General features: G+C 37.5%; 1 protein-coding gene across 7 annotated transcripts in view; it reads right to left on the bottom strand.

Moving 5' to 3' along the window:
- Positions 1-27,397, bottom strand: part of DCLK2 (doublecortin like kinase 2) — a 140,709-nt gene that overhangs the window by 97,592 nt on the left and 15,720 nt on the right. For all 7 annotated transcript variants that reach the window (XR_005025290.2, XM_036887835.2, XM_036887836.2 and 4 more), the window contains exon 2: positions 25,356-25,690. Coding sequence is in view for 6 of the 7 variants with exons in the window: in XM_036887835.2 (XP_036743730.2) it covers positions 25,356-25,690 (335 nt within the window). In the remaining variant the exon portion in view is untranslated. The remainder of the gene's footprint in view (positions 1-25,355; positions 25,691-27,397) is intronic.

Raw genomic sequence — 27,397 nt, 5'->3', positions numbered from 1 at the left:
CTCCTGTGGTAGGTTGCATTGCTGTCCCCCATTCTTCATCCCTCCTTATATCCATGTTCTTTGTATGTATTTCATCATCCCTTCATTCAAGAACTTGATCATGTGACTCACTTTGGCCAACAGAATGAGGCTGAAATACTGTTTTGAGTTTAGGTCTCCAGAGGCCATACGTATTTCCACTTGCTCCCTTGTGCTTCCTGGGCTAGTCCAGCGGTGGGAGGAGGCTGAGAGAGGTGTGGAGGAAGGCTGCCTTGGCTAAGCTGCTCCAGTCGGCCCCACACTGCCCCTGCTGTCCTGCAGCTCAGCTGGGATGGACAGAGCTGCTCAGCCAACATTTAAAGGGTGTGAAATAAATGCTTATTTCTGAATGCCACTGACTTTGAGGTGATTTATTATGCAATGAGACTATTGATACAACTTCTGAATTACAGTTATATACTAGACAATTTCACAAATTACCTTACTTAATCCCAACATTTTAGGGACAATTTTATTATTAATCCCACCTTCTAATGTTACCAGTTCATATACCTGATTACATATATTTTAGAATCTTTTGTACAAGCCTGTGAATGAGAGAGAATCTCTTGGGGCACAAGGCCTATGGATCTGCTTTTTTAAAGTTGCACCGGTGACTGAAGTGTAGCCATAGTTAAGAACCCATGATTGACGGTCCCAAAAGATTAAGTGCCAGACTATTACCAGTCCAGATTATGTCTCACTTTCACTTTTAGGCAAAGCCTCAAAGTCCACAGGAGACTAGGTCTTAAGGCATTTCAAGTAAACAGTGAAAAATGTCAGGAATAAGTCTACCACTGTTGGGACGACAGATTCCAAGTACTCTTCCCTTCCGCCCCAGTCAACTACATGTGCATTTGGCAATGATGTTTCCTGGGACCTCTGGAGATGCAAGTAAGTGCTAATACTAAAATGTGTTAGTTAAGTACTATGTGTTAGCCCTGTGCTAAGTATATCTTCATTCACATTTAGAAAGGGAACAATGAGGTTAATAAGGACTTTGACAAAAGTCACATCATTAATAAATCATGGCTCCAGGAATCAAATTCAGGTCTCACTGCAAAACCCTCCTTCCTAATCTCTAAAGTAAACCATTCCCGCACCAGTAACTCTCATAAGTCTCCAAGAAAAATGTATCTGATGCAATAACTTCAAGGTCTCCAAGGATAAAGTACCAAGGCTTGGGTTTTCAGCGAAAATTCTGGCACTTGTCAGGACCAAGGCAGGATGGAAGGGATAGAAGGAACATGACAGGGGTGGACTGCAGGGGCAGGAGATCTGGGAAGGGGAGGGAAACATGGTCACAGATGGAAATCTGGGAACAATCATTTGGCGAATAGGGCAATTTTTGAAATAGCAGATATGCAAAATTTAAAAACTGAATGAAAATCTAGAAGCTTGGTCCATTATGTACACAACTTCACACAGTAGATAAGGTACCAATAGCTTTCATCAAAGAAGTATTTGTTTGGCTACTTGATGAATGTGTGATTCACCTTGTGGTCTCAGTACCTCTGCAGCTAGGATAAAGAGCTCTGGACACAGAGCCAGAAGATGTGAAGGTTGATGTCTACAGGTTGCCAACTACATGGAAAAATCACAACCTCTTTAGAACCAAAGTTGATCTGTGAAGCCACATTCCAGGTACCCCAGAGATTGCTCCTTCTCTCACACCCCATTTCCTCGGAGTGAGGGTGAGAAGCACCTACTAGCTACATGCTCACAGTTACCCTTCCAATCACTTCCCCACCCATTTTTTTAAAATTCCCTATTCCTTTTGAGTCTCATGACATTTAATTACACCACTTTGTATTTTTCATTCTGACATGCTCCCTCTTCCTCTGAAAGGCTTTAGAACTTGGTTCACAATTATCCTGGATGATATCGTAGACCTTGTTGATTGTCAGGACAACCTCCTCAGCTCCACCACAGTTCTTCAGCCATTGTAGCCCACAGCCACATCATGGACTTTATCATTTAGATGGACTCAACTTCTGAATCTTTAAAATACCCACCCCCCCATCACAAACTTCCTGTTTTCCTAGCTCTCTCAGACCTACTACAGCTATACACTGATTTCCAAATGTTAATCCCTTAACCACACTCCTTTCTCCCTCTGTGAGATTCTTCTAGATATCCTACCTCATCCAGCTCAGCTTCCACGATCCACTATGTGATGGGGGTCATGAATCCACAATTTGTCTTCTCAGCACCCGTAACTGAGAAAACCCCATATTCTTGTCAACTCAACGTTTTATATTCTTTGTATCTCACTTGGATTAACAAATGCAGTTGGAGAAAATCCACAAGGCTCTGTACATTCAAGATGCCATTTAAGTCCATCGTTTCTACCTCACCAGAAGCTTCAAAATTGCTCTCTTATAGAGCTCTCCATTTATACAGCAGCTATTTCAAACCTTCCTCATTTCTCCATAGTGCTTTTCTGTATCAAAATTGCTAAATTATTTAGTTGCTTATTATCTACCTTGCCCCAGTGGAATTTAACCTTCATGAGCAGAGACCTGGTCTTGTTCACAGTTGTATCCTCCATTCTAGAAGACACTTATTTTTGCAAAATGAATAAATGAACCTTTATGCTTCCTTCAGGTGAATTAGGTGCCCCTCTTACATTCTTTCACAGCAGCACCTCGTCCTTACTCTATCACATTGTATTTATCATCCTTCACTGCTCAATTCTTGAGGGCAGTGACGAGTCTGAGTCACCCATTGTGTGCCTGGTGAGTACTTAACCCCAGTGCCTGGCATACCATAGATGTGACATGTGACTAAGTGATAAACATTTAAATGTTTGTCTTCAGGGCAGCATTTTACAGAATAGTCCAAGATATTATTAGGAGACTAATAATTTTAATATGTATTGTTAATTACAATAATATTAATTAATAACATTGGCATATTAGGATATTAATAGGGTATTCTGCATGAAAGGTTTCCATGACTAAATAATTTGGGAATTGATCTCACAGGTTTCTTCACTGCAGGACATTTCCAAGACTTTAATGTGTTAATATGCACTGTGAATCTCCAAGAATTAAAGCTTTCCCCAAATATAATCTGAAACTCTGATATATAGATATGTGTGTGTGTGTGTGTGTGTGTGTTTGACAGTAAGGAATTGAATTTGATTTTTTTGGAACCACTGCTCCAGAGAATAGAGAAAAATAGTAACTTTGAAAACAATCTTTTAATATTTAGTCTATAAATTATTTAAAAGCATTGCAAGCAACCATTTCATTACACAGTGAATGAATCTGGGATTTCCTCCGTACTCACTGCCTAACCAGATGATAACACTATCATCCAGTTAGTCAAGTCAGTAAACAGTTATTTAGAAAGATGTACTCATTTACAGAGAAAAACAGTGTCAAAAGGGAAAAATGGAGCAGTTGCTAACCTAGTCTCTCTAGTGAAACAGAAGGCTGAAAGGAGAAAGAACCCGTATAATTTTAGGGAACTGCGGTGAAGAGCTACAAACTAAAACTGCCCAAAAGCCCACTAGGCTGCAGAAAACTGGATGGAATGTAAGAAGGCAAAAAAAACAAAAAAACTTTTCAAACATTTTAAAACCTTTGCCACAAGAAAGCAATTACAGATGCTATTTACGCACTTAGGTACTGTGTCATTACTGTATAGAATCTTTTCAGAGGTGATAAGGCAACTTAGACAAATAACTCAAAAACACTGACATATGAGGCTCTGCTGCGTGCGCGCGCACACACACACACACACAGCAGACCACTTCTCATGAGCAACAGACTTCTCATCAGGACATTTCCAGCTGCCGACAAAGCAAGTACTGTCTTACCTGATCTGTTTATTTCACACAGCAGGCCCTACCACAGGGATGCCTCCAAATATTTTGAACACAAAAGTGATACTCAGAAGAGAATGCTTTCAAAATGTGGGACCTCATTTCCTGAATTTAACATTGTATCACAAATACACACTAAATTCTGTTTTCAAAATAATTCCTTCAATCATGAGATAGAGACTGGACAATATTTTGGGCCACATCAGTTTCCTTTAAAGCCATGCAAAGCCCTCGTACTCTTTACTATCTGAACTCTTTTCTTCTCCTAACTTTGTTACAACCCTTGTTTACGTGAGATGACTCATGAACTGAAACTAATGTAACCTACTATCAGTTGGACACTTTATTTTTACACACTGTAATTAGCTGACACTTAATGATTGTTATTAGCACAGTCGGTTATCAAAGCCGCAACACCTTCATACTCTCTTAACAGAGGGAAGTATATATACTTCAGGTTTAATTTGGAAATGTCTGACACAGAGTAACTTTTTGCATCCTCTAAAATCAGTTCTCCCAAATTTTAAAAACATTGCCTTAGTTTATCATATATGAATGTGTTACATCCTGCCATATCATCCCTTTAAAAACAAACAGCAAACTCTTTTTGTCGTGTTGACAGATGGTTTTGCATTGCAGACCAGCATGCTATGACATATTAGCTGAAATTCAAAGTATATTCACTCTTCATCATCTTCAGATTCTATACTTGCAAATTTGCTTGCTTGCTAAAATTTATTTTTAGTCCCCCAGCACTTCTGTGGTCCTTTGCTGACAGGGACATAGAGGTATAAAATTTGAGTTGTCCAGTGAACACATTCCAGGCTGGGGTTGAACAATGTGATGCTCTGCCATCTTGTCTCAGCTCTCATACTTTTTGCAGTCTACTTAGTGCCACGATTTTACATTCTTGTGTCTTTAGTTGGTTCTCTACTTAAAATGTTCCCCAAGCATAGCATTTGAGTGCTGTCTAGTGCTCCTAAACTCCAGAAGGTTGTGATGTGTCTTACAGAGAAGATACAGGTGTTAGATAAACTTCATTCAGGCATGAGTTACAATGTTGTTGGCAGTGAGTTCAGCGTAAATGAATCAACACTATATATTAAATAAGGTGTCTTTAAACAGAAAACACATAAAACAAGATTAAGTATTGACTGGTTGATGAAAGTTGTGACCAAAGGCTCACAGAAACCTAACCTCACATTTCCTCTAGGAGCAAGAGATCAGTATTTGTTAATTCAGTGCCTATGGTGACTTTATAAAAAATAAGTACCGTGGAAACTGAGAATCAACTCTACCATTCCTGGTGTTGAAACGTCTCCAATCTTGCTATTGTTCCTTAAAACCAAGCCTCTACTTCCCTAACATTGCTTTCCACACAAGGTTCAGTCCACTCACATACCTTGATTCACAGCCCACATTTCCCACTAAAGTTTGAATTTTCTCCTATGTTTTGTAGGATATAATCTAGCACTGGAATGCCAGGAGAAGCCAACCAGTCATCTGGGAACAATGCTCCTATTAACAAAACCAACCTGAGTGCAGAGGGATGCAGGGAGCTGCGGCTCTCCTTAACCCTGGATCACGCCAGGTGCACCTGAGACGGCGGAAGCAGCAGTTGGTCTCAAGCGCTCCTTCCCTCTAGGTGGAAGGCAACACAGCCCTCCTACGCTTACAAGGCCTTGAGAGAGGGCAAGGGTACCACAGCTCATCCCCACACACACGGCGGCTGGCTCTGCAGGCATCGACCTGTGCAAGTGCACAGAGCCCCATATTGCCTTAATATTCTGATGTTTCTGTCTTGAAATTTTTAATAATTTTTGAACAAGGAATCCTGCATTTTCACTGTGCACTTGCCCCATAAATGATGTAGCTGGTGCTGTCCAAGGTCTCCTACACTGCTACTCAGTGGGTTAGTCCCAAGAAAGAGAGGCTCACCTCTGCCAGGAGGAAGGGGCAGTACCTGACACCTAGAGAAGGTGGTCCTAGAGTTCATGGTCCTAGGGAAGGACCAGAGGAGCCTGTCAGGGCACAGCAAGGAGGAGACCAGTGCCCAGGAGGGTCGCCTTAGGAGTCCTATAGCATTTCTACTTCTAATAAAGGTTTCTGACAAGGAACAGTGACTCTGGGACCTAGTACCTCTGATAACCTACAATGGCTAGAAGATCTAATAAGGGACTCAGATAAACACTAAGAGGGGACCTCAGCTATTTTCTTACAGGATAGCCTCACAACTTCTTACATGTATTCTGAAAACCTTGCTCCAGTCACAATGTAGGTCTTTGTTACATTTTCTGGGCTCACATCATCCTAACAGCAAAATAAGGATATTTGCTATATAAACTAGGTTTAAATTTTACTTAAGTAAAAACAATAGTTTACTTTTCTTCACACAAAGAATGCCTACTTTTTTTTAACTGCCACACAAGCAATTTGTAACATATAATTCGACAAAAACATAATTTCTACCTCATTAGGTCAACATTAAAGTGAAGTATTTTAAAAAATAATTTATTTCTAGATGAAAAACATACTATTTTTTCTACCTCACACATAATAATGAGCTGCCATGGCCCCTTAATGAAATGACTAAGTTACTGTAGAAGGCATATTTTGGTCCTTGATATTTCTGCTTGCTCACCCTTCAGTGGCCCCTTAGGAAACAGGACTTTTAAAATAAGAGTTTGTGTGGTGGGACCTGAAGCCAGTTCTGTGGTTTGGCAATTGTATAAAGGACACTGGAGTAGCTTTTTTCAAACCCTGTGCTGCTTTTAGCACTCCCCAATTTCCCTCTGGTCCAAGTTAGAGATTTGCACTCAGTCTGGATTCTCTGTTTCACATCTTTTGTCGCATGATGTTACTCTGGACCAAACCAAGAGTGCTGAGAGGCTCAGCTGGCTATGTGCCCTCCTTCCATTTCACCATCAGTCCAGTAGCAGGCTGACCCCAAAGCATAGTTTTATTACACTGTTGTTTCAGCAAAAGCTGACATTCTATCTCCACAAAGCCCTCTGGGTATGTCTAGTCCCCACTCCAGAGTTCTCAAACTCCTTTCCTACTATGCCTTGACATTATTCTTAAGGCCCTTGGTACTGCCATTTGCTTTCATTCTCACTGTTCCCCTGCAGCAGCTGGGGGTGGGAGGGAGTGGGGGAGGGCGTTGGTGTTGGTGTTGGGGTGTGTGTGTTCGCAAGGGTAGAGGTGGGGAGTGGGGGGCCAGCCCTTTCAGCCTCTGCAGGTGAAACCCAGTTTGCATTCTATTTCTGCATAAACTCTCTTAGTGTCTCTGGTTCACACTTCTGCCCTTTAGCTGAATAGCAGTATCTATGAACCCTCTGTCATTGTTTAGTTATGCCAGGCATTTTAGATTCCTCACCAAATAGAGTATAAATGCCTCAAGAGCAGGGACGTCACCCCATCTGCATTCTGAATGACCTGGCAGTTCAGAGGCTCTAAGTGAATATCTATTAAGCACTTCTGAGCACCACAGCTTTCTTTAGCATTCCAGGTGCATTAAGTAGATTGGATGTTTGTTTAACAAGGAAATTTTATACATATTTTAATATATTTAAAATTTATACACATCTATACACTTAGAGAGATGTATAAAAAAACTTCCAGGCTAAAAGTCCATGGACTTAATCTTGCTCCCTCATTTCCCTACGTCAATGCTCTAACATAGTTTGAGAAAGATATTAACCTGGAGCTATAATGCAATATAAACAATACAAAATTGTATGTGTCACCAAATTAGCCTAAATAAATCAGCATGAAAACTGCAAATACAACTGCATGAAAAGCCAAATCATTAATGGAGATTAGGCACCTTCTCAAAGCAATTTATATTTCCATGGGTAAAGAAAAAAAAAAATTTGATTTTAAGAAACCCTATTGATTTTTTTTTAATGAAGTAGGGGTAGTTCTTCAATCAATTACTTTTATCAATATGCTTCTGACAATAATTCTTACTAACCAAAACATATGAACATTTTTTTAAAGCTATCATAAACTGTGGAGTATTTCAGTAGATATCATTTCTGACTCATGAAGACTCGGCCATGTGTTTTCTATGCTACTGTAATAAGTTAAGGAAAAGTATTCTTTTCTTTTGCTCCCAAGAAGTATCTTTGTGTTTAAGTTTCCTAGTTGTCATAATAACTATAGTTTTAAGTCCTTCATAAATAAGTGTGCTGTTGGGAACAGAATACTGCTACTGGGAATAGAAAATCTGCAATTACAGGCTTTCCCAAATATCAACTTGCCTCGTGATCACAGATTACCTGACGCCAAGCATATGTTGTGAAAGGAAGGGAAACAGCATTCACAATTCCAGTACGAATAAGAAAAGTCAGTGCTTAACTACATGCTGGCAAAGCTTCTGAGTAACAATCTGGATATCCATCCTGCCACAAACATCGCAAACAGTTTGATAACATAAAAAGTACAGGGAAAATTAATGCTTTTTTTTTTAACTCTAAAATACCACTTCTTTCCAGTTACTATGAAGATTTTGTGTAATCACCAACCAAATAATACTTTCTGTCCATGGACTTAAGACACTGCTGTGACCCATTCTATCTTCTTCATTTCCTGCTAAGACCAAATCTTTACCCTCTAAAACCACTTAAACTTCCTAGGAATGTCTGTTTCCTACAGGAATACGTGGAATAAGAACCACTGCCCCTACCCCCATAAGCACTTAGGAAACTGTAAAACATATTACAACTTTGAAATAATATTATCTGAAACAATTTCCCACATTCAAGCCTTTAAGACTGATCATCTTTGTGAACTCATTTCACATTCCCCAGAGTAAACTTTCTAAAATGCAAATCTGATCCTCTTACAATTCTTTGAGGGCAACCAATAAGGTTCACATCCCTCAGAAATGCAGTCTATGCTATGCTTAATCTTGCCTTTGCCTAACTTTTTAATTTCAGAAACCTATACTTGACCTAACATACCTACCTACTTCCCTTACAACACTGGTCATTCCAAAACCACTTGCATTTCAATACCCCTAAATCTTTCCTCTTTATATTCATTAAATAAGGCCATGGTTTCTCAGTCTCAGCACTGCTGATGTTTTGGGCCAGATAATTACTGTAGAGGGCTGTCCTATGTACTGTAAGATAGTTAACAGCAACTCAGGTGTCTACATTCAACTCCACCCCACTCCAGTTATATCCAAATATGTTTCCAGAAATTTCCAAATCCAAATGCCCCCTCAGGTGCAAAATTATCTCCAGTCTGGAACTACTGAACCAGACAGTTACTGAATCTCTAAATGCCCTCAACATGCACAAGTCCCTTAGGAGCAAAGCTCTTTGTACTTCAATCACAGAGTCACGTAACTCAAAACAGCGAACTTCTGTTCAAAACAAAAGCATGAGTGTTTCCCTAAAAGCAATCATCTGTAGGTCAAGAACAGGGAGGCAAATGGCTTATGGTAGTGCTTTATACTGGCCAGTAACCAGTCTACTCAGTCAGACATACCTTGGGTGGGCCCAGATTCTTGAGGCTAATTGAGACAAAGAAACTGGGAGTACGGTGCACTGAACAGGTATCACTTACCTGCAGACACACGAAGACAGTGTGCAGCATCAGAAATTCCTGAGAACAGTGGACCTAGAGCAGTCGCTGGAATACAGAACTGCTGCTCTATTTTCATTTGCCACAAAGTCTAATTTTGAACCTGACATAGTTCCCTATAATCCTTACTCTACCATGTATCCTTAAATATGTCAAAAAGACACAGGATCCTACTTTGAAAAAGGTTCCACTGACCAAATCTAGGATATCTTGAGCCTCAAAATAAGGAATATAACCCACAGAATAAAATTAATCAACTATTCATCATTTGAGAGTGAACATAAGTTTTGGGAAAAGTCTAAGAAGCTATTCAGAGCCAAGGCTAAATACTAAAATAAATAATCATGCTGTGTAATAGATTCTGGAAAACAATAATAGTTATACAGTACTGAAATTGACCTTCCTTTGAATCCTGAAAACTAGCTCTGAGAGTAAGTAAATGTCTGGAGCAAAGGCAGCCTCATGGGATAAATGCACTTAATATCCAAGGTGTCTAACTTAACCCAGAGGACAAAAAGTTCTTTGGAAGTGCTCTTTAACATCCCTGCATAGAGACTTCACCATATACCTAATCAAAGCGATTGTGAAAATTAAATGGCAGCATGTATAAACAGCCTGTATAAATCACACTAGCCACAACTCTCTTAACTCCTAGGAGTTCAAGACATGATTAAGACATTGACTGATGCTGCCTAGGCAGGAATGCTCTGGAAGTGAAAAATCACTTTTCAAACTTCCAGAAAAGTTTAAAACTTTTGTCTACATGTAAAAATCTGGTCTACTGTGTTAAGTTAAAATGTTAAAATCTGGATTAAGTTACCTAACTAGGCTTTTACAAGTTTCATCTTTTCAACTTTTGCTTTCATAAAAAGAAAATTCTTTTTAATTTGCATTTCCGCAATGGCGTGTGTCAAATTGTAATATTGTACCACTAAAAAACAATTAGTGATACTAAAGACTAGGTGTTTAATAAACTTAATCCTTCAGAAATACAACCATGTAACTAATGCCACTTTCAGTATCATTACACAGGTATTTAAGTATCTTCCATAATTCATATTTAAAATGGCATTTTAATGCCTTAGCATGTGGACAAAGAACAATATTTTCAAACATAATCAAATGTCTTCATGCTCACATTTAAAGAAGCTTGCCGTAAAGGCCACTATAAAACACAAAAAAATAAAATCTTAAATAAAACTTTTATTATTTCAAGTCTTAGGAAGAGCCTGAAGTGCATAAGGAAAAGCAGAAAGCACCTTCTGGGTGAGCTTTATCCCTAACTCAGAGTCCTCAGGCTCAGAGAATTAAGGTTCTGCGGAGGCGAAGCTCTATGACTACGGAGCTTTCCAACACTGTTCTGGGAGCCTGCCAGCTGCATCACACTACAATTAAAATGTTCTAAAAATACAAAGAATATTCATAAAAGCTAGTCTTACTGTTTGAAGTGTGGTATTCTTCCTTAATTAAAAAAAAAAAAAAGAACAGCAAGAGGTTAATGTTTAAATCCAGAAAATTTGTACAGGATTACTGAAAAATCAAATACAGATTCTAGCACTATTTTTCTCCATGAAATAATTTTTAGTTTAGATTCAATAAATTCCTCTTCTATAAGACATCACCCTAAGAATATGGAAAACCACAACTAAGCTTAACTTTTGCTCTCTAGAAAAATCAATGACTGTAAGGCTAAAATTAAACACTTCCCCAACTAAAGGGAATGGAGTAAAACAGGTCAAAGCAGAGATTCTTAAACTGCTCTGTGATCTGCAAACAAACCTATTACACACAAAATTTTGAGTGAGGTTTTACTTGGAAGGGAAGTGTTGCAGATTTCAACAAGTTCTCAAAAACTATTATGAACCCCCAAAGATTTCTCAACTAATAAAATTAACAAATTGGACTAAATTTCCTATATCAGTTTTACATTCTAAAATAAAACACTGAATTTGCACTTGTCCTTGATTTTACCATAAGGCATGATGAATAAATTACCCTTCCATGAAATCCAATAAAGCTTTAAAGTAATATTGTATCACACATACAGATATTCTGATTAGCAGACATTCATGACAGATCACAAAAACAATGAAACAAATCCAAGTTAGCTATGATCCCCCAAAATCATCAATTAACTTCACAGAGCATCTATTTCAAGTAATCTCCTTGACTCAGTTCTGAGTCAAAATACGACAAAGCAAAAAGCTACCTGAATTTACTAAATACCTCATATACTCAAGGGATTTTTGGCATCTAGGCAAAGGTTATTAAGCAAACATTGAATAAAGTGATAGGTCTTTCCGTTCAAGATTAAGGTGACATAGTACCACAATGTGCGCTATTTGCTAAATAAGAAAAGTTTTGCCTCAGTGAGCTTAACATTTTTAAGACTAGTCAGTCGGTGCTTGCCTCTGTTATAAAACTGATATACAGGTCAACTGGCTTTTCTTGTTCAACTACTGCCTGGAACAGAAAGTAGCAAAGGTAGAGGTGGTGAGAGAAATGCAGATGGGCTTCAATTTACACAATGGGAATTTCACAGAATGTGTGTTTTGCCATGCAACAAATTAAGTATGTATGTGCTCTGTGCCTGCCTGTCATGTCTCATCCCTTCCTACATCTCTCCCACTTATAGAAATACAGGGATGCATGCCAGTGGTGCTGCCAACTAGGACAGCTTTTTGTCTACAGCTTTGATAGTAACTCTCAAGTCCCAAAACACTTACAGGTCTCTTCTAGTTATCTACCTGTAGGAATCTATCCTAAGGAAAGATAATGGTCCAAACCACATTAAATCTATAGGCAGAAAGATGATCAGAGGGCAAAAGAATGCAAAACTGGAAACAACCCAAATGTCCAGCAATAGGGTAAATAAACTATGGCGTATCTGGCTAACTGAACTTAGTCCTTTATTATGAAATATGAAGATTATGTAACAACATGGTAAAGTAAGATTGATAAGTGAAAAAAGCAAAAAACATGATTACCCATTACAAACCAGGTTATATAAAAACTGTGTACTTACGTACTTAAATTGCATTAACAAACTGTTATTAGGAGTTCCTTTAAGAACTAGAGTGAGATTGGGGAAGAAGAACTGATGTGAAAAGACACTTGCACTGGGCATTTCTCTGAACTGTTTGAATTTTTCCATAGAAATGTACTGATTTTACTTGAGTACTTTTCTCTTTAAAAAAGAAAAACATGTATATGAAAATATGGACAGGAAAATTCAACTATAAAAACAGTGTTAACATGGAGGAATTGAGCATTAATTTTTTCTTATATTTCCTAAACTTTCAGCAATGCTATATTCTTTAATCTTTAAAAATTAAATCTATAAAATAGCTCTAAGTAAGAGTTATCTTTAAAGTCAAGCACATAACCACTCCTTAACCTATTTTTTTCATTTTTCAGAACCTGCTCAAAGAATAATTTACCACCACAACCTATTGTTAATTACACAGATAGATTTTAGATAAACCCCAGGTAAAACTGCATTACTTCAAAACCTCATCCCCCAAATTTTTAAATAACCTGCTTATCTTATTAGTTACTTGTCCTGTCCCTCATGTTTATCACTGAAAACTTTCACAGAGCCTGACCACAGAGGGCTGAATGCACAGCTGCAAAGAGTGTGGGGTCCTGAATCACACTTTCTGGGTATGAATCCCACTCCACCGCGAGCCCCGTGGTTTTGAACAGATGACTGGATTTGTCCTTGTTTTAATTTCACCAATGTAAAATGGGAATTATAATACCTTCCTCTCAAGGTGGTTGTAAGGATTAGTGAAGACAGAGCACTATGCCTGGCACAGAAGGTATTAGCTTTCACCTGTCAGCTAATGAAGCTGTTGGCTATTATTCTAAGCACTGTAAAATACATATGTAACAAAATACATATTTCAATAATCAATTATTATAATCACCGCCAAATACATTTATAACAGAAATGAAATGAATTTAAAGCAGTCTTCATGCTCCATGCATTACTCCAAGCTTAGATATCAAAGGATAAATAAGGAAACAAGAGTCTGCCTTGATGTCATTTTTATCTCACCTACACTTTACATTGCATAATTCATTGCGAGCTTAAAATGTTTTTCTTAAACATCTCTTCTAACTTGCAACTGCAGTAACCACTAACAGGATTTTAGTGTTTTCCTCCAGTTTCCCATTAAAAGGGAGAAAATATTATTTAAGATCAGGGGAAACTGCCTATACAATGGATACTGAAAATGGCAAAATACCAACTTCAACAATCAGAAAAAGAGATATAAGTGCCTCTTTCTTTCTTCCTGCTTTTTAGATCACTCTTTGAAAATAGAGGTTCATTAAATCAAAAACAAAAATTAAGCCTTTCCCTTTTTAAAAAATATACTTAGATCAGGGATCAAAGAACAAATGAGTTTCTCTATCTGGACTTCCTGCTGTACTGAAAAATCCCACCCATTATGCTTAATCTGTCAATTTCTTGTTGGGATAAATTTCCATTACTTGAGACAGATCAAGGCTCCACACACTTCAGAGATGTGAATATATCTAGTAAGACGAAACACAGTTGTCTGGGTGTCTCTTATCTACAAAAGGAAATGCATGCATTGGGAACAGTGTGAGAATTAAAACCAAACCCTGTCCTCATCTACTTCAAGGAAAAATTATATCAAGATTAGATGAAGTGTAGAAAATGTTTATGAACAGCTATCAACCATTTGGTTTTTATGTAGTAATTTTTTAGAAGAAATTTCTTTAAATAAGAATGGTAAGGTCATTACAAAGAAATAAGCCTTCAGTAGAAATTGTGATACCAGAAAAGTAAAGGTATAAAATAAATATAGTACCTATGAAATAAACTTTTTAAAACGTGAGGATGGAAACCTTCATAAACCCTAAAATAACTGATAAGGTGGAGGCACTTCGCGGAGTTGCCACGATCTCCACACGGGCATCCCTAAGGCTGGCAGGGTTCCCAAAGTCTGGAAGTATTCTACCCCCAGAGCATCAACTGCCAGCAATTTCTGAATCTGTTTTGCCTCTGCCCATGACAAGAATCAGCTTGTTACAAAATTCCACTAAGTATGTTTCTTTTATGTTAAAACTGCCGTTTCTGGGAAGCTAAAATCTAGAATTTTTTACACATGTGGACAAAAGCTGTATTTGGACCTTTCAATTCCTTAACAGAATAAAGACATTTTTTTAAAGATTCCCCCTGCTGCAGTTTACTATAAGAAAGTCACTCTGATTTTTGAAAACTGTAAAAAGTAAACCTTGTTTTTCTATACAATTCCTTTAAAACTTCAAGAAGGTTTTATTTTCAAAAGAAAAACAAAAATGAAATTAATTAATCTATATTAATTTCAGGTTAAAAGCAAATGACTTAAGGGAGTAGTCATGATGTGTTTACAGACCTTTTTTCCAGTCATCCCATACACACATAGGTTGTGTATTTTTTTTTAAAAATTGGTAATCATAACATCACATTTGAGTATTAAGTACTTAAACCCCTATAAGATTAAATCATGACTTCTTAGACTTCTCTTTAAACACATGTAAAACCATTTGGGACATCTCTTTAATCTCCTGAGAAGTGGTACTACCCAACATCAGCCTCATGCAAGATAGACACAGATTAAAATCTAGGACAACAAAGACTATAAACCATGACATTCTAACACACTTGCCTCAATTAGATGAAAAGTGGACAGACAAGCTTTGAGAACATCTGTAAGTTCTGAAATAAAGTTTAGAATGTGGCCTGATAAGAAAGTTAGTAATTCAAACAAGTGTCATTTCCTTTTAAATTATTTCATTTACTTTACACCAGGATTTCTGAATTTCAGCACTATTATTTTGGACCCCAAAGAAGTATGCACTGTAGAATGCAATGCAAGAAGCATCCCAGGCCTCTTACCCACCATGGGCCAGTAGAATCCCCAACCCCATGATGTCATTGAAGATGGCCCTAGATACTGCCACAAACATGTTCCCCAGGGGCAAAACTGTACCCAGTTGAGACCACTGCTCTACACTAAAGAAAACACAAGAGTTAACGTGGATAAAATCCTAAAACATTATTTTAGGTAAAGTGATTTTATACAGAGATATAAAATACAAGTTAGTTGTACTAACCAAGTCAGACCTTGTACACGGAGTCAGTACTATTAGGAAGATGTGATCAACTATTTTGACAGAGGATAAGATTTAAGGGGATGTTGTTTTAACAACACAGTGAGTGCTATTGGCGCATGACACACCATTGCCTCAGGGAAGCTTTCAAGCCTGTAAGAGAATACCAGGACCCCTTAAAACTCTAGCATAGGGGTCCTGGATGTGATCAGTGGCCGTTCACCGTGAATGGCCTATGAATTGTTTAATCTCTATCCTTCTGTGGGAGACCAGATTAATTTAAGATGAAAACAAATCTGAGTAGGAAGTAACTATAGAACCAAAAATATCTAAAAAATAGCCTAAAATGTTATGCAGGGACAGCTCATTAGCAGATCGTAGCTCCTTTCTCATTCCTTTATTTTCATCTAAGTAAAGCTGTCCTTTTCTTGAGAATTTTCAGAGATAAGAGAGTTTAACATACTTCTTTAAAAAATCATTTTATAAAATAAAATAAAAATGAACACTACCTATTTAAAGATCTACATTATTCTTAAGCATAAGACAAATTTCTTATGTTATTTCAAAGCAAGATTTAATGTTCTCTTTATAATACATGCCAACCAAAAAACAGACTTGAAGCTGTAAGTAGCAGGTCCACCTATACTACAGATGTTGAATCAGTGGCAAGAAAACTATAGCTTTTAAGATACTGGGCACTCTGAAAATAGTATTCAAAGTTATGTCTATCAAAAAATGAAATCAACAATTTTTTTCACAGAAATATTTTTTTGAAAGTTTACAAGTGTCTTTTTTATGTGTACATAGGAAATAATGTTTAAGTTCCAAAAGACAAACAGTGACAAAAGTGATACTTGAAACATTTTATAGCCACGTGCCAAAATTTTAAGGATTAACTCATAATGTTTAATTTCCACAATCTGATTGAAATCAGTCTTTGTTTTCTTTCTCAGTGCTTGAGCATTCTGTTTCTAGGCAGATGAGGAAGAAGTAGTGGAAATCAGAACAGCAAACACTGGATTTCTGATGGCAACTCTAATCATGTTTCCTTCTGAATGAGGTTTAAAAAAATTCTTCCTCTACTTTTCTTAACACAAAATTGAAAACATACCAGTTTTTCCTTGCTTTTTCAACTTAACATTTTCCATGTATTTAAATATTCCCCCAACTATAATTTCCAATGGCCACTACGTATGATATCGATGGTAATATATTTTAACTGTTTTCTACATTAGGGATTTTAAAGTTTTTTCTAATCCTTTGCTCTTACTGCTCAGACGAAATTCTTACACATGATTGTGTTTGTGTATCAGATTATTTATGATAAATTCCTAGAAGTTAAATTTACTAGTTCAAAAAGTAACATTTGTATAGTTGTACAAAATGAGTTGCCTCCATAAAGATTATGAAATTTATGCTTCCTTCTTCAACGAACTAGAGAAAATTGTCCTAAAATTCAAATGGAACCACAAAAGACCTCGAATAGCCAAAGCAGTCCTGAGAAGGAAGAAGAAAGCAGGGGGAATTAAACTCCCCAACTTCAAGCTATACTACAAAGCCACAGTAATCAAGACAATTTGGTACTGGCACAAGAACAGATCCATAGACCAATGGAACAGACTAGAGAGCCCTGATATAAATCCAACCATATATGGTCAATTAATATATGGTAAAGGAGCCATGGACATTCAAGGGGGAAATGACAGCCTCTTCAACAGCTGGTGTTGGCAAAACTGGACAGCTACATGCAAGAGAATAAAACTGGATTATTGTTTAACCCCATACACAAAAGTAAACTCGAAATGGATTAAAGACTTGAATGTAAGTTATGAAACCATAAAACTCTTAGAAGACAACATAGGCAAACATCTCCTGAATATAAGCATGAGCAACTTCTTCCTGAACCCATCTCCTCAAGAAAGGGAAACAAAAGCAAAAATGAACTCATGGGACTACATCAAACTAAAAGGTTTCTGTACGGCAAAGAATACCATCAACAAAACAAAAAGGCATCCTACAGTATGGGAGAATATATTTGTAAATGACATATCTGACAAGGGGTTAACATCCAAAATATATAAAAAACTTACACGCCTCAACACCCAAAAAGCAAATTAACAAATGGGTAGAGGGTATGAAGAGAAAGTTCTCCAAAGAAGAAATTCAGATGGCCAACAGACACATGAAAAGATGCTCTGCATCACTAATCATCAGGGAAATGCAAATTAAAACCACAATGAGATATCACCTCACACCAGTAAGGATGGCCAGCATGGAAGAAACTAAGAACAACAAATGCTGGCGAGGATGCAGAGAAAGGGGAACTCTCCTACATTGCTGGTGGGAATGAAAGCTAGTTCAACCATTGTGGAAAGCAATATGGAGGTTCCTCAAAAAACTAAAAATAGAGCCGCAGAATTGGATTACAGATGGCGGCGTGAGAGGAGAGACAGAGGCTTCCTCCTAGAACTGGATACAATTACAAAATTAAATTGGTGCAACTAATCCTGAGAGAGCAACAGGAGAGAGGACGGGGTCAGACTGCACACACCTGGAGAAAAGAGCAGACCTCAGTGAATGGGGTAACATACCAGAGCTGTGGCTCCGCGGGACCCGAGTCCCTCACCCACCCCAGCTCACCGGGGGGGAGGAAGAGAAACGGAGCAGGGAGGGAGTGGAAGGCTTGGGACTACTGAATACCTGGCTCCAGAGATCTGTGCTGGGAGCACAAACCTACATTTCTTGGTGCTTTCATGAGACTCACATGACTACCGGGTTGGAAAGTTAATACAGGCAGAGTGCCTGGGGCGACTGGGATTCCAGCTGCTTCTGGAAAGCAGGGATCCATATCCAGCTGCTCTGGGACAAAAACATACCTGTGTGACTGGCCCACCGGCTCAGGCAGTGGAGACAGGCACAGCAGCCAGGAGGCAGGAACAGCTCTTTCCTTCCCCCAGGCACCAGTACCGCTCCCCTGCGACCCCTGACATGGCTTCAGGGGCTGAGCACCTCCAGAGACTACAGCTTCTGGACACTAGAGGGCGCCATATACAAACATGAAACGCCAAAGGAACCTTGTCCAGAGTAAAATTGTTAATACAACTCCCGAGAAAGATTTAAATGATATGGACCTCGTGACTCTTCCTGAAAGGGAGTTCAAAATAAAAATCATCAACATTCTAATGGAGGTACAGAAAGACATCCAAGAACTCAGGAATGAATTCAGGTCAGAGATCCAATCGTTGAAGAGCACAACAGAGGGTATTAAAAGCAGGTTGGATACGGTGGAGGAGACAATAAATGAAATAGAAACTAGAGAACAGGAATACAAAGAAGCTGAGGCACAGAGAGAAAAAAGGACCTCTAAGAATGAAAGAATATTGAGAGAACTGTGTGACCAATCCAAGTGGAACAATATTCGTATTATAGGGATCCCAGAAGAAGAAGAGAGAGAAAGGGATAGAAAGTGTCTTTGAGGAGGTAGTTGCTGAAAACTTCCCCAGTCTGGGGAAGGAGATAGTCTCTCAGGCCATGGAGATCCACAGCTCTCCCAACACAAGGGACCCAAAGAAGACAACACCAAGTCACAGAGTAATTAAAATGGGAAAGATCAAAGATAAGGACAGACTGCTAAAAGCAGCCAGAAAGAGAAATAAGATCACATACAAAGGAAAGCCCATCAGGCTAACATCAGACTTCTCAGCAGAAACCTGACAGCCCAGAAGGGAGTGCCATGAGGTATTTAATGCCATGAAGCAGAAGGGCCTGGAACCAAGATTAATTTATCCGGCAAGATTATCATTTAAATTTGAAGAAGGGATTAAACAATTTCCAGATAACCAATAGCCGAGAGAGTTTGCCTCCCACAAACCATCTCTGCAGTCTATTTTGGAGGGACTGCTATAGATTGAAGTGTTCCAAGGGTTGGATAGCTGTCACCAGAGGTAGTAAAACCACGGTAGGGAGGGTGGAGTAGCTGATTGCGAGGCAAATGCAAAATTAAACTGACTATCCCCAAAGTCAATCAAGGGATAGACAAAAGTACAGAATTTGATACTTAATATATAAAGGATGAAGGAGGAAGAAAAAGGAGGAGAAATAGAAAAGAACCTTTAGATTGTGTTTGTAACAGCATACTAAGTGAGTTAAGTTACACTCTTAGATAGTAAGGAAAGTAATCTTGAACCTTTGGTAACCACGAATCTAAAGCCTGAAATGGCAATCAATACATACCTATGGATAATCACCCTAAATGTAAATGGACTGAATGCACCAATCAAAAGACATAGAGACACTGAATGGATAAAAAAACAAGACCCATCTATATGCTGCTTACAAGAGACTCACTTCAAACCCAAAGACATGCACAGACTAAAAGTCAAGGGATGGAAAAAGATATTTCATGCAAACAATAGGGAGAAAAAAGCAGGTGTTGCAGTACTAGTATCAGACAAAATAGACTTCAAAACAAAGAAAGTAACAAGAGATAAAGGACATTACATAATAATAAAGGGGTCAGTCCAACAAGAGGATATAACCATTATAAATATATATGCACCCAACACAGGAGCACCAGCATATGTGAAACAAATACTAACAGAACTAAAGGAGGAAATAGAATGCAATGCATTTATTTTAGGAGACTTCAACACACCATTCACTCCAAAGGACAGATCCACGAGACAGAAAATAAGTAAAGACACAGAGGCACTGAACAACACACTAGAACAGATGGACCTAATAGACATCCATAGAACTCTACATCCAAAAGCAACAGTATACACATTCTTCTCAAGTGCACATGGAACATTCTCCAGAATAGACCACATACTAGGCCACAAAAAGAGCCTCAGTAAATTTTAAAAGATTGAAATTCTACCAACCAACTTTTCAGACCACAAAGGTATAAAACTAGAAATAAATTGTACAAAGAAAGCAAAAAGGCTCACAAACACATGGAGGCTCAACAACACACTTCTAAATAGTCAATGGATCAAAGACCAAATTAAAATGGAGATTCAGCAAGATATGGAAACAAATGACAACAACAACACAAAGCCCCAACTTCTGTGGGACACAGCGAAAGCAGTCTTAAGAGGAAAGTATATAGCAATCCAGGCATATTTAAAGAAGGAAGAACAAACCCAAATGAATAGTCTAACATCACAATTATCAAAATTGGAAAAAGAAGAACAAATGAGGCCTCAAGTCAGCAGAAGGAGGGACATAATAAAGATCAGAGAAGAAATAAATAAAATTGAGAAGAATGAAATAGAAAAAAATCAACGAAACCAAGAGCTGGTTCTTCAAGAAAATAAACAAAATAGATAAGCCTCTAGCCAGATTTATTAAGAGAAAAAGAGAATCAACACACATCAAAAGAATCACAAATGAGAAAGGAAACATTACAATGGACCCAACAGAAATACAAAGAATTATTAGAGACTACTATGAAAACCTATATGCTAAGAAGCTTGAAAACCTAGAAGAAATGGACAAATTCCTGGAAAAATATAACCTTCCAAGACTGACCAAGGAAGAAACACAAAATCTAAACAAACCAATTACCAGCAAAGAAATTGAAGTGGTAATCAAAAAACTACCCAAGAAAAAAAACCCCAGGCCAGATAGATTTACCTCGGAATTTTATCAGACATACAGAGAAGATATAATACCCATTCTCCTTAAAGTTTTCCAAAAAATAGAAGAGGAGAGAATACTCCCAAACTCATTCTATGAAGCCAACATCACCCTAATACCAAAACCAGGCAAAGACCCCACCAAAAAAGAAAACTACAGACCAATATCCCTGATGAACGTAGATGCAAAAATACTCAACAAAATATTAGCAAACTGAATTCAAAAATATATCAAAAGGATCATACACCACGACCAAGTGGAATTCATCCCAGGGATGCAAGGATGGTACAACATTCGAAAATCTACCAACATCATCCACCACATCAACAAAAAGAAAGACAAAAACCACATGATCTTCTCCATAGATGGTGAAAAAGCATTTGACAAAATTCAACATCCATTCATGATAAAACTCTCAGCAAAATGGGTACAGAGGGCAAGTACCTCAACATAATAAAGGCCACATATGATAAACCCACAGCCAACATCATACTTGACAGCGAGAAGCTGAAAGCTTTTCCTCTGAGATCGGGAACAAGACAGGGATGCCCACTCTCCCCACTGTTATTTAACATAGTACTGGAGGTCCTAGCCACAGCAATTAGACAAAACAAAGAAATACAAGGAATCCAGATTGGTAAAGAAGAAGTTAAACTGTCACTATTTGCAGATGACATGATACAGTACATAAAAAACCCTAAGGACTCCACTCCAAAACTACTAGAACTGATAGCAGAATTCAGCAAAGTTGCAGGATACAAAATTAACACACAGAAATCTGTGGCTTTCCTATACACTAACAATGAACCAATAGAAAGAGAAATCAGGAAGACAATTCCATTCACAATTGCATCAAAAAGAATAAAATACCTAGGAATAAACCTAACCAAAGAAGAGAAAGACCTATACCCAGAAAACTATACGACACTCTTAAGAGAAATTAAAGAGGACACTAACAAATGGAAACTCATCCCATGCTCTTGGCTAGGAAGAATTAATATAGTCAAAATGGCCATCCTGCCCAAAGCAATATACAGATTTGATGCAATCCCTGTCAAATTACCAACAACATTCTTCAATGAACTGGAACAAATAATTCAAAAATTCATATGGAAACACCAAAGACCCCGAATTGACAAAGCAATCCTGAGAAAGAATAAAGTAGGGGGGATCTTACTCCCCAACTTCAAGCTCTACTACAAAGCCATAGTAATCAAGACATTTTGGTACTGGCACAAGAACAGAGCCACAGACCAGTGGGACAGATTAGAGACTCCAGACATTAACCCAAACATATATGGTCAATTAATATTCAATAAAGGAGCCATGGACATACAATGGGGAAATGACAGTCTCTTCAACAGATGGTGCTGGCAAAACTGGACAGCTACATGTAAGAGAATGAAACTGGATCACTGTCTAACCCCATACACAAAAGTAAATTCAAAATGGATCAAAGACCTGAATCTAAGTCATGAAACCATAAAACTCTTAGAAAAAAACAGGCAAAAATCTCTTGGACATAAACTTTAGTGACTTCTTCATGAACATACCTCCCCTGGCAAGGAAAACAAAAGCAAAAATGAACAAGTGGGACAATATCAAGCTGAAAAGCTTCTGTACAGCAAAGGACACCATCAATAGAACAAAAAGGTACCCTACAGTATGGGAGAATATATTCGTAAATGACAGATCCAATAAAGGCTTGACATCCAAAATATATAAAGAGCTCACGCACCTCAACAAAAAGCAAATAATCCAATTAAAAAATGGCAGAGGATATGAACAGACAGTTCTCCAAAGACAAACTTCAGATGGCCAACAGACACATGAAAAGATGCTCCACATCGCTAATCATCAGAGAAATGCAAATTAAAACCACAATGAGATATCACATTACACCAGTAAGGATCACCACCATCCAAAAGACAAACAACAAATGTTGGTGAGGATGTGGCGAAAGGAGAGCCCTCCTATACTGCTGGTGGGAATGTAAATTAATTCAACCATTGTCGAAAGGAGTATGGAGGTTCCTCAAAAAACTCAAAATAGAAATACCATTTGACCCAGGAATTCCACTCCTAGGAATTTACCCTAAGAATGCAGCAGCCCAGTTTGAAAAAGACATAGGCACCCCTATGTTTATCGCAGCACTCTTTACAATAACCAAGAAATGGAAGCAACCTAAGTGTCCATCAGTAGATGAATGGATAATGAAGATGTGGTACATATACAGAATGGCATACTATTCAGCCATAAGAAGAAAACGAATCCTATCATTTGCAACAACATGGATGGAGCTAGAGGGTATTATGCTCAGTGAAATAAGCCAGGCGGAGAAAGACAAGTATCAAATGATTTCACTCATATGTGGAGTATAAGAACAAAGAAAAAAACTGAAGGAACAAAACAGCAGCAGAATCATAGAACCCAAAAATGGACTAACAGTTACCAAACGGAAAAGGGGACGGGGAGGATGGGTGGGAAGGGAGGGACATGGGGGAAAAGGGAGCATTACGATTAGCAGTCATAATGTATGGTGGGGGTTTGTGGGGACGGGGAAGGCTGTACAACACAGAGAAGACAAGTAGTGATTCTATAGCATCTTAATACGCTGATGGACATTGACTGTAATGGGGTATGGGGGGGGACTTGATGATGGGGGGAGTCTAGTAAACATAATGTTGCTCATGTAATTGTAGATTAATGATACAAAAAAAACTCAATGATTATTATTTCAATTAAAGGTTCAACTTCTTTATTTCACTTATATTTTCCCTAAATAACATTCATTTGGATATTTCCAAATCTGAGTTTCAATTTTTAAATCTCATCTGTATATACTGTTTATAGGCCATTTAGGTTTTCTAATTCGGTATATTTAGGATTTTCATTTTTCCCTTTGTTAGATATCTTAAATATTTGTCTCTATATTTCCTGTCTTCACTGTGCCCACCAAAAATTAGTTTACTTACCAAATCTCCTTTCTGCCTTGCAATCTAATTTATTTTCACTTACTTTCAGAATGAATCTTAAGGTGTTTTGTGTTGTGCTGTGCTTTTAACTCAATTTGTAAAGTGTCTATTTCCATTCATACTGTGAACCTATCTTGGGGCAGACCTATGAAGTGTTATACCTTCTAATCATTAATTTAATTAATTAGAGAAGTCATTATAACTTCACTGAAATCTACTCGAATTTTTAGAACCTATATTTAAAGTTTTGTTACTGTTGCAGAAAACAACCTACTAACCACATTTGGTCTTAAAAAACTGGAAAACTACTCTAAGTATATTTTTCCAGAAGACATTGCTCCAGTGTTTCATAGTTATTCGCTCTTAGCACTATGTAAACCAAAGATTTCAAAATAAACTATGTTAGAGGGAAGAAACAAAATGGAATGAGAAGCAAATTGAATGTTGGAAACTGTAAGGTTTAATACAATGTAAACATAAACAACTTAATTTTTTTGAAATTATGAAAAATTACACATTTTTTTTTAGGAACTACAATCTGTGGCAAAACTCAATATTTGCATAACTGCTATTCATACATTCTTGTAATGTACCCCATTTTTTTGTACTCCATTAGAATTCCTGGTATATTGTTACCATAATTTAGTTTGCATTTTCCTGTGTAATTTGTGTATATTTTTCAGACATTGATTAATTACCTCAACTGTTCCCTATGAAACTCATATGGATATTCCTAAGGAAGTACTTTCTTTTGAAATGCATTTTCCATATTATGCATATGTAGATAGGAAGGCTTTTCTAAAAATGTTAAATATCTTTAATTTTGGCCACTGTGATTTACTCAAATCCATGACTCTACTAGTCAAGAGGTATTCTTATTCTTTAATAGAGAACATCCAACTTAACATAGGAAACCTCTTCAATTTATACTTTTCTCTCAGAAGTTTATATATGCCTTCAATGACTATATGAAGTAAAGATAGATCTCTCTATACTTTTGAGATATTTGGGTAAAGGGACAAGTATATTTTTCATGATAAAGGCTAATACACACACATACACCTCTCTAGAATAATTTCTAGCAGACTATGGAATTCATATGGTTAAATATTTAACTGCCATGGTGCAGGGAAGTTTAAAAGATGGAGAGCTGGGGGCTGCAAACATCTTACCTGCTTTCCGTCCAGTGTGCAGAGTCTCTTGACCACTCCTGAGTCTAGTTTAATGGCTTCAGTGATATCTGTTAAGACCTGCTCAAAGGAATGAGCAGTCTTCTTATTTAGAAGGATCCGCACGGCTTTTCTAGGCTTCACTCCACTTCGAATGACAGTCACTAATTTGGGTTTGATGAAATCTTTACTTTCCTTCATCTCACTTTTCACCGAGGAGGGAGCAGCCAACGCTCGCACTGTCCCACCCTTGATGTTCACAGACCAGTTCGGATTAATATTTTTGGTGTAATCAACTTTACGAAATGGTTCGTTGGATGCACACACGTAACTCTCACCTAAAAAGCAAAAATCAGTTCTATTAGCATGATTATCCGCACCACAGAAGCTCTGTATAGGAAGAACAAACCCTGGAGACCCATTAAGTGAACTCCTAAACTTAACAGGTTTGCTGAAAGGGGATTCACACCCTTTTTCTTCGGCATCTTCTCCACCCTCCCTTTCTTTTTTATAGCACCTAGATTGGTTTTGGGAGAACATGCACTACAGAGTGAAAACCACTAGGCAAAGAAACCAGACAGATCTGGGATTTATGCTGACCAAATGTGCCATCGTGGATAATTCCTCTGCACTTTGGTTCTCTTTATTACGATCATAAAGTGAAGTTGTTAAACCAGATGAATTGTAAAGTACTTCCTAGTTCCAGAAATCTATTAGCTAATTTAATTTCTTTTCAAAAAATCTCATTCTGGAAGAAATAATCATATCACAAAATATATATATTCTTATAAACAAATAAAACTATTTTTCCTTCTCTTTCCAGTTATAGATTTCAGTCCTAATCAATGAACGATCACTACATCTTCACATAGCTAAGTTATATTCAGTTATAGGATCATTTTTTTAATGTAGCAGCACAGATGAACGAAGAGTTTTGATGACTCAGAGAAAAATACCTCAGGCATTTTATTTTTCTTAAAGTAAATCTAAAATAATTAGTTTAAGTAAACAATCTTGTCTATACTTAAACAAAAAGGATATCATGTAGTTAAAATGATGTGCTCATTTCTCATGTAGTCTTCTGCTTAATTTTTGTTATGTAAAACAAAAAAATTATACTATTTGTCAATTGGTTTACTGATTCAGTGTTCACTAAGTTAATTTTCTCTACATATAATTTTTATAATTACATGTTCAAAATCATAATTCATAATTACATATTAAAATTATAGTTTTTATTTCAGGAAACTCAGAAGTCTCCCAATTGTTTCATTCTCAACTTTTTGGCATATCAGATGTGAGGGTTACACTCTAAGATTTTCTAAGATATCTTCTAACTCAAAAAGAATCTATTATTTTTTCACATATTCAATAGCCTCATTCTTAATATAAAAATTATATGGCTCTTTGTCTCTGTCTCTCTGTCCCCCTGCTCTCTCTCCCTCTCTCTGCTCTCTGCTCTCTCTGTCCCACTGCTCTCTCTGCTGCTCCCTCTCTCTCTCTCTCTCTCTCTCTCTCTTTCTCTCTCTCCCCACTCCCCTCTGGGGCAGCCACTCTCTCCTTCAGATAATAAAATCTCTGGCGTGGGAAAAAAAAAAATTATATGATACAAGCCTTAATTGTGGTGCATGTTTAAAATTAACCAAAATAGCAAAAGGGGAATTCTTGAAGAAACCAATTAATATAAATATTATATTTAACTATTATCAAAATGTTTCTGAAACCTTGGTTAATGGAGAGCTTAAAGACTCCCAAAGGCACATGAACAATTCACTAACAAACAGATCAGGCATACAAGAAAGGTCTGAAAAAGAGGTCTAAAAAGGTCTTCTATTTAAAGGTATAATTAGGCGATTGCCCAAGAAAACTACAGAACAAGTCACAGGCTTCAACACTGCTTCTACACCAGGAATCTGACATGCAGCCCACCATCACCATTTAGAGATTTTTCCTTTTTGCAGGGTTTTCTAAATCATTTTACACAAGTGTAGTCATCTGGGAAAATGGCATGTAATTTCAAAAATAAGTATAAATTTAATAAAACA

This window comes from Manis pentadactyla, chromosome 1 (genome assembly GCF_030020395.1).
Source record: "Manis pentadactyla isolate mManPen7 chromosome 1, mManPen7.hap1, whole genome shotgun sequence".
NCBI classification, from domain to species: Eukaryota; Metazoa; Chordata; class Mammalia; order Pholidota; family Manidae; genus Manis; species Manis pentadactyla.
The sequence above is the reverse complement of the archived record's forward strand: the minus strand, read 5'-3'. Positions and strand labels throughout refer to the sequence as shown.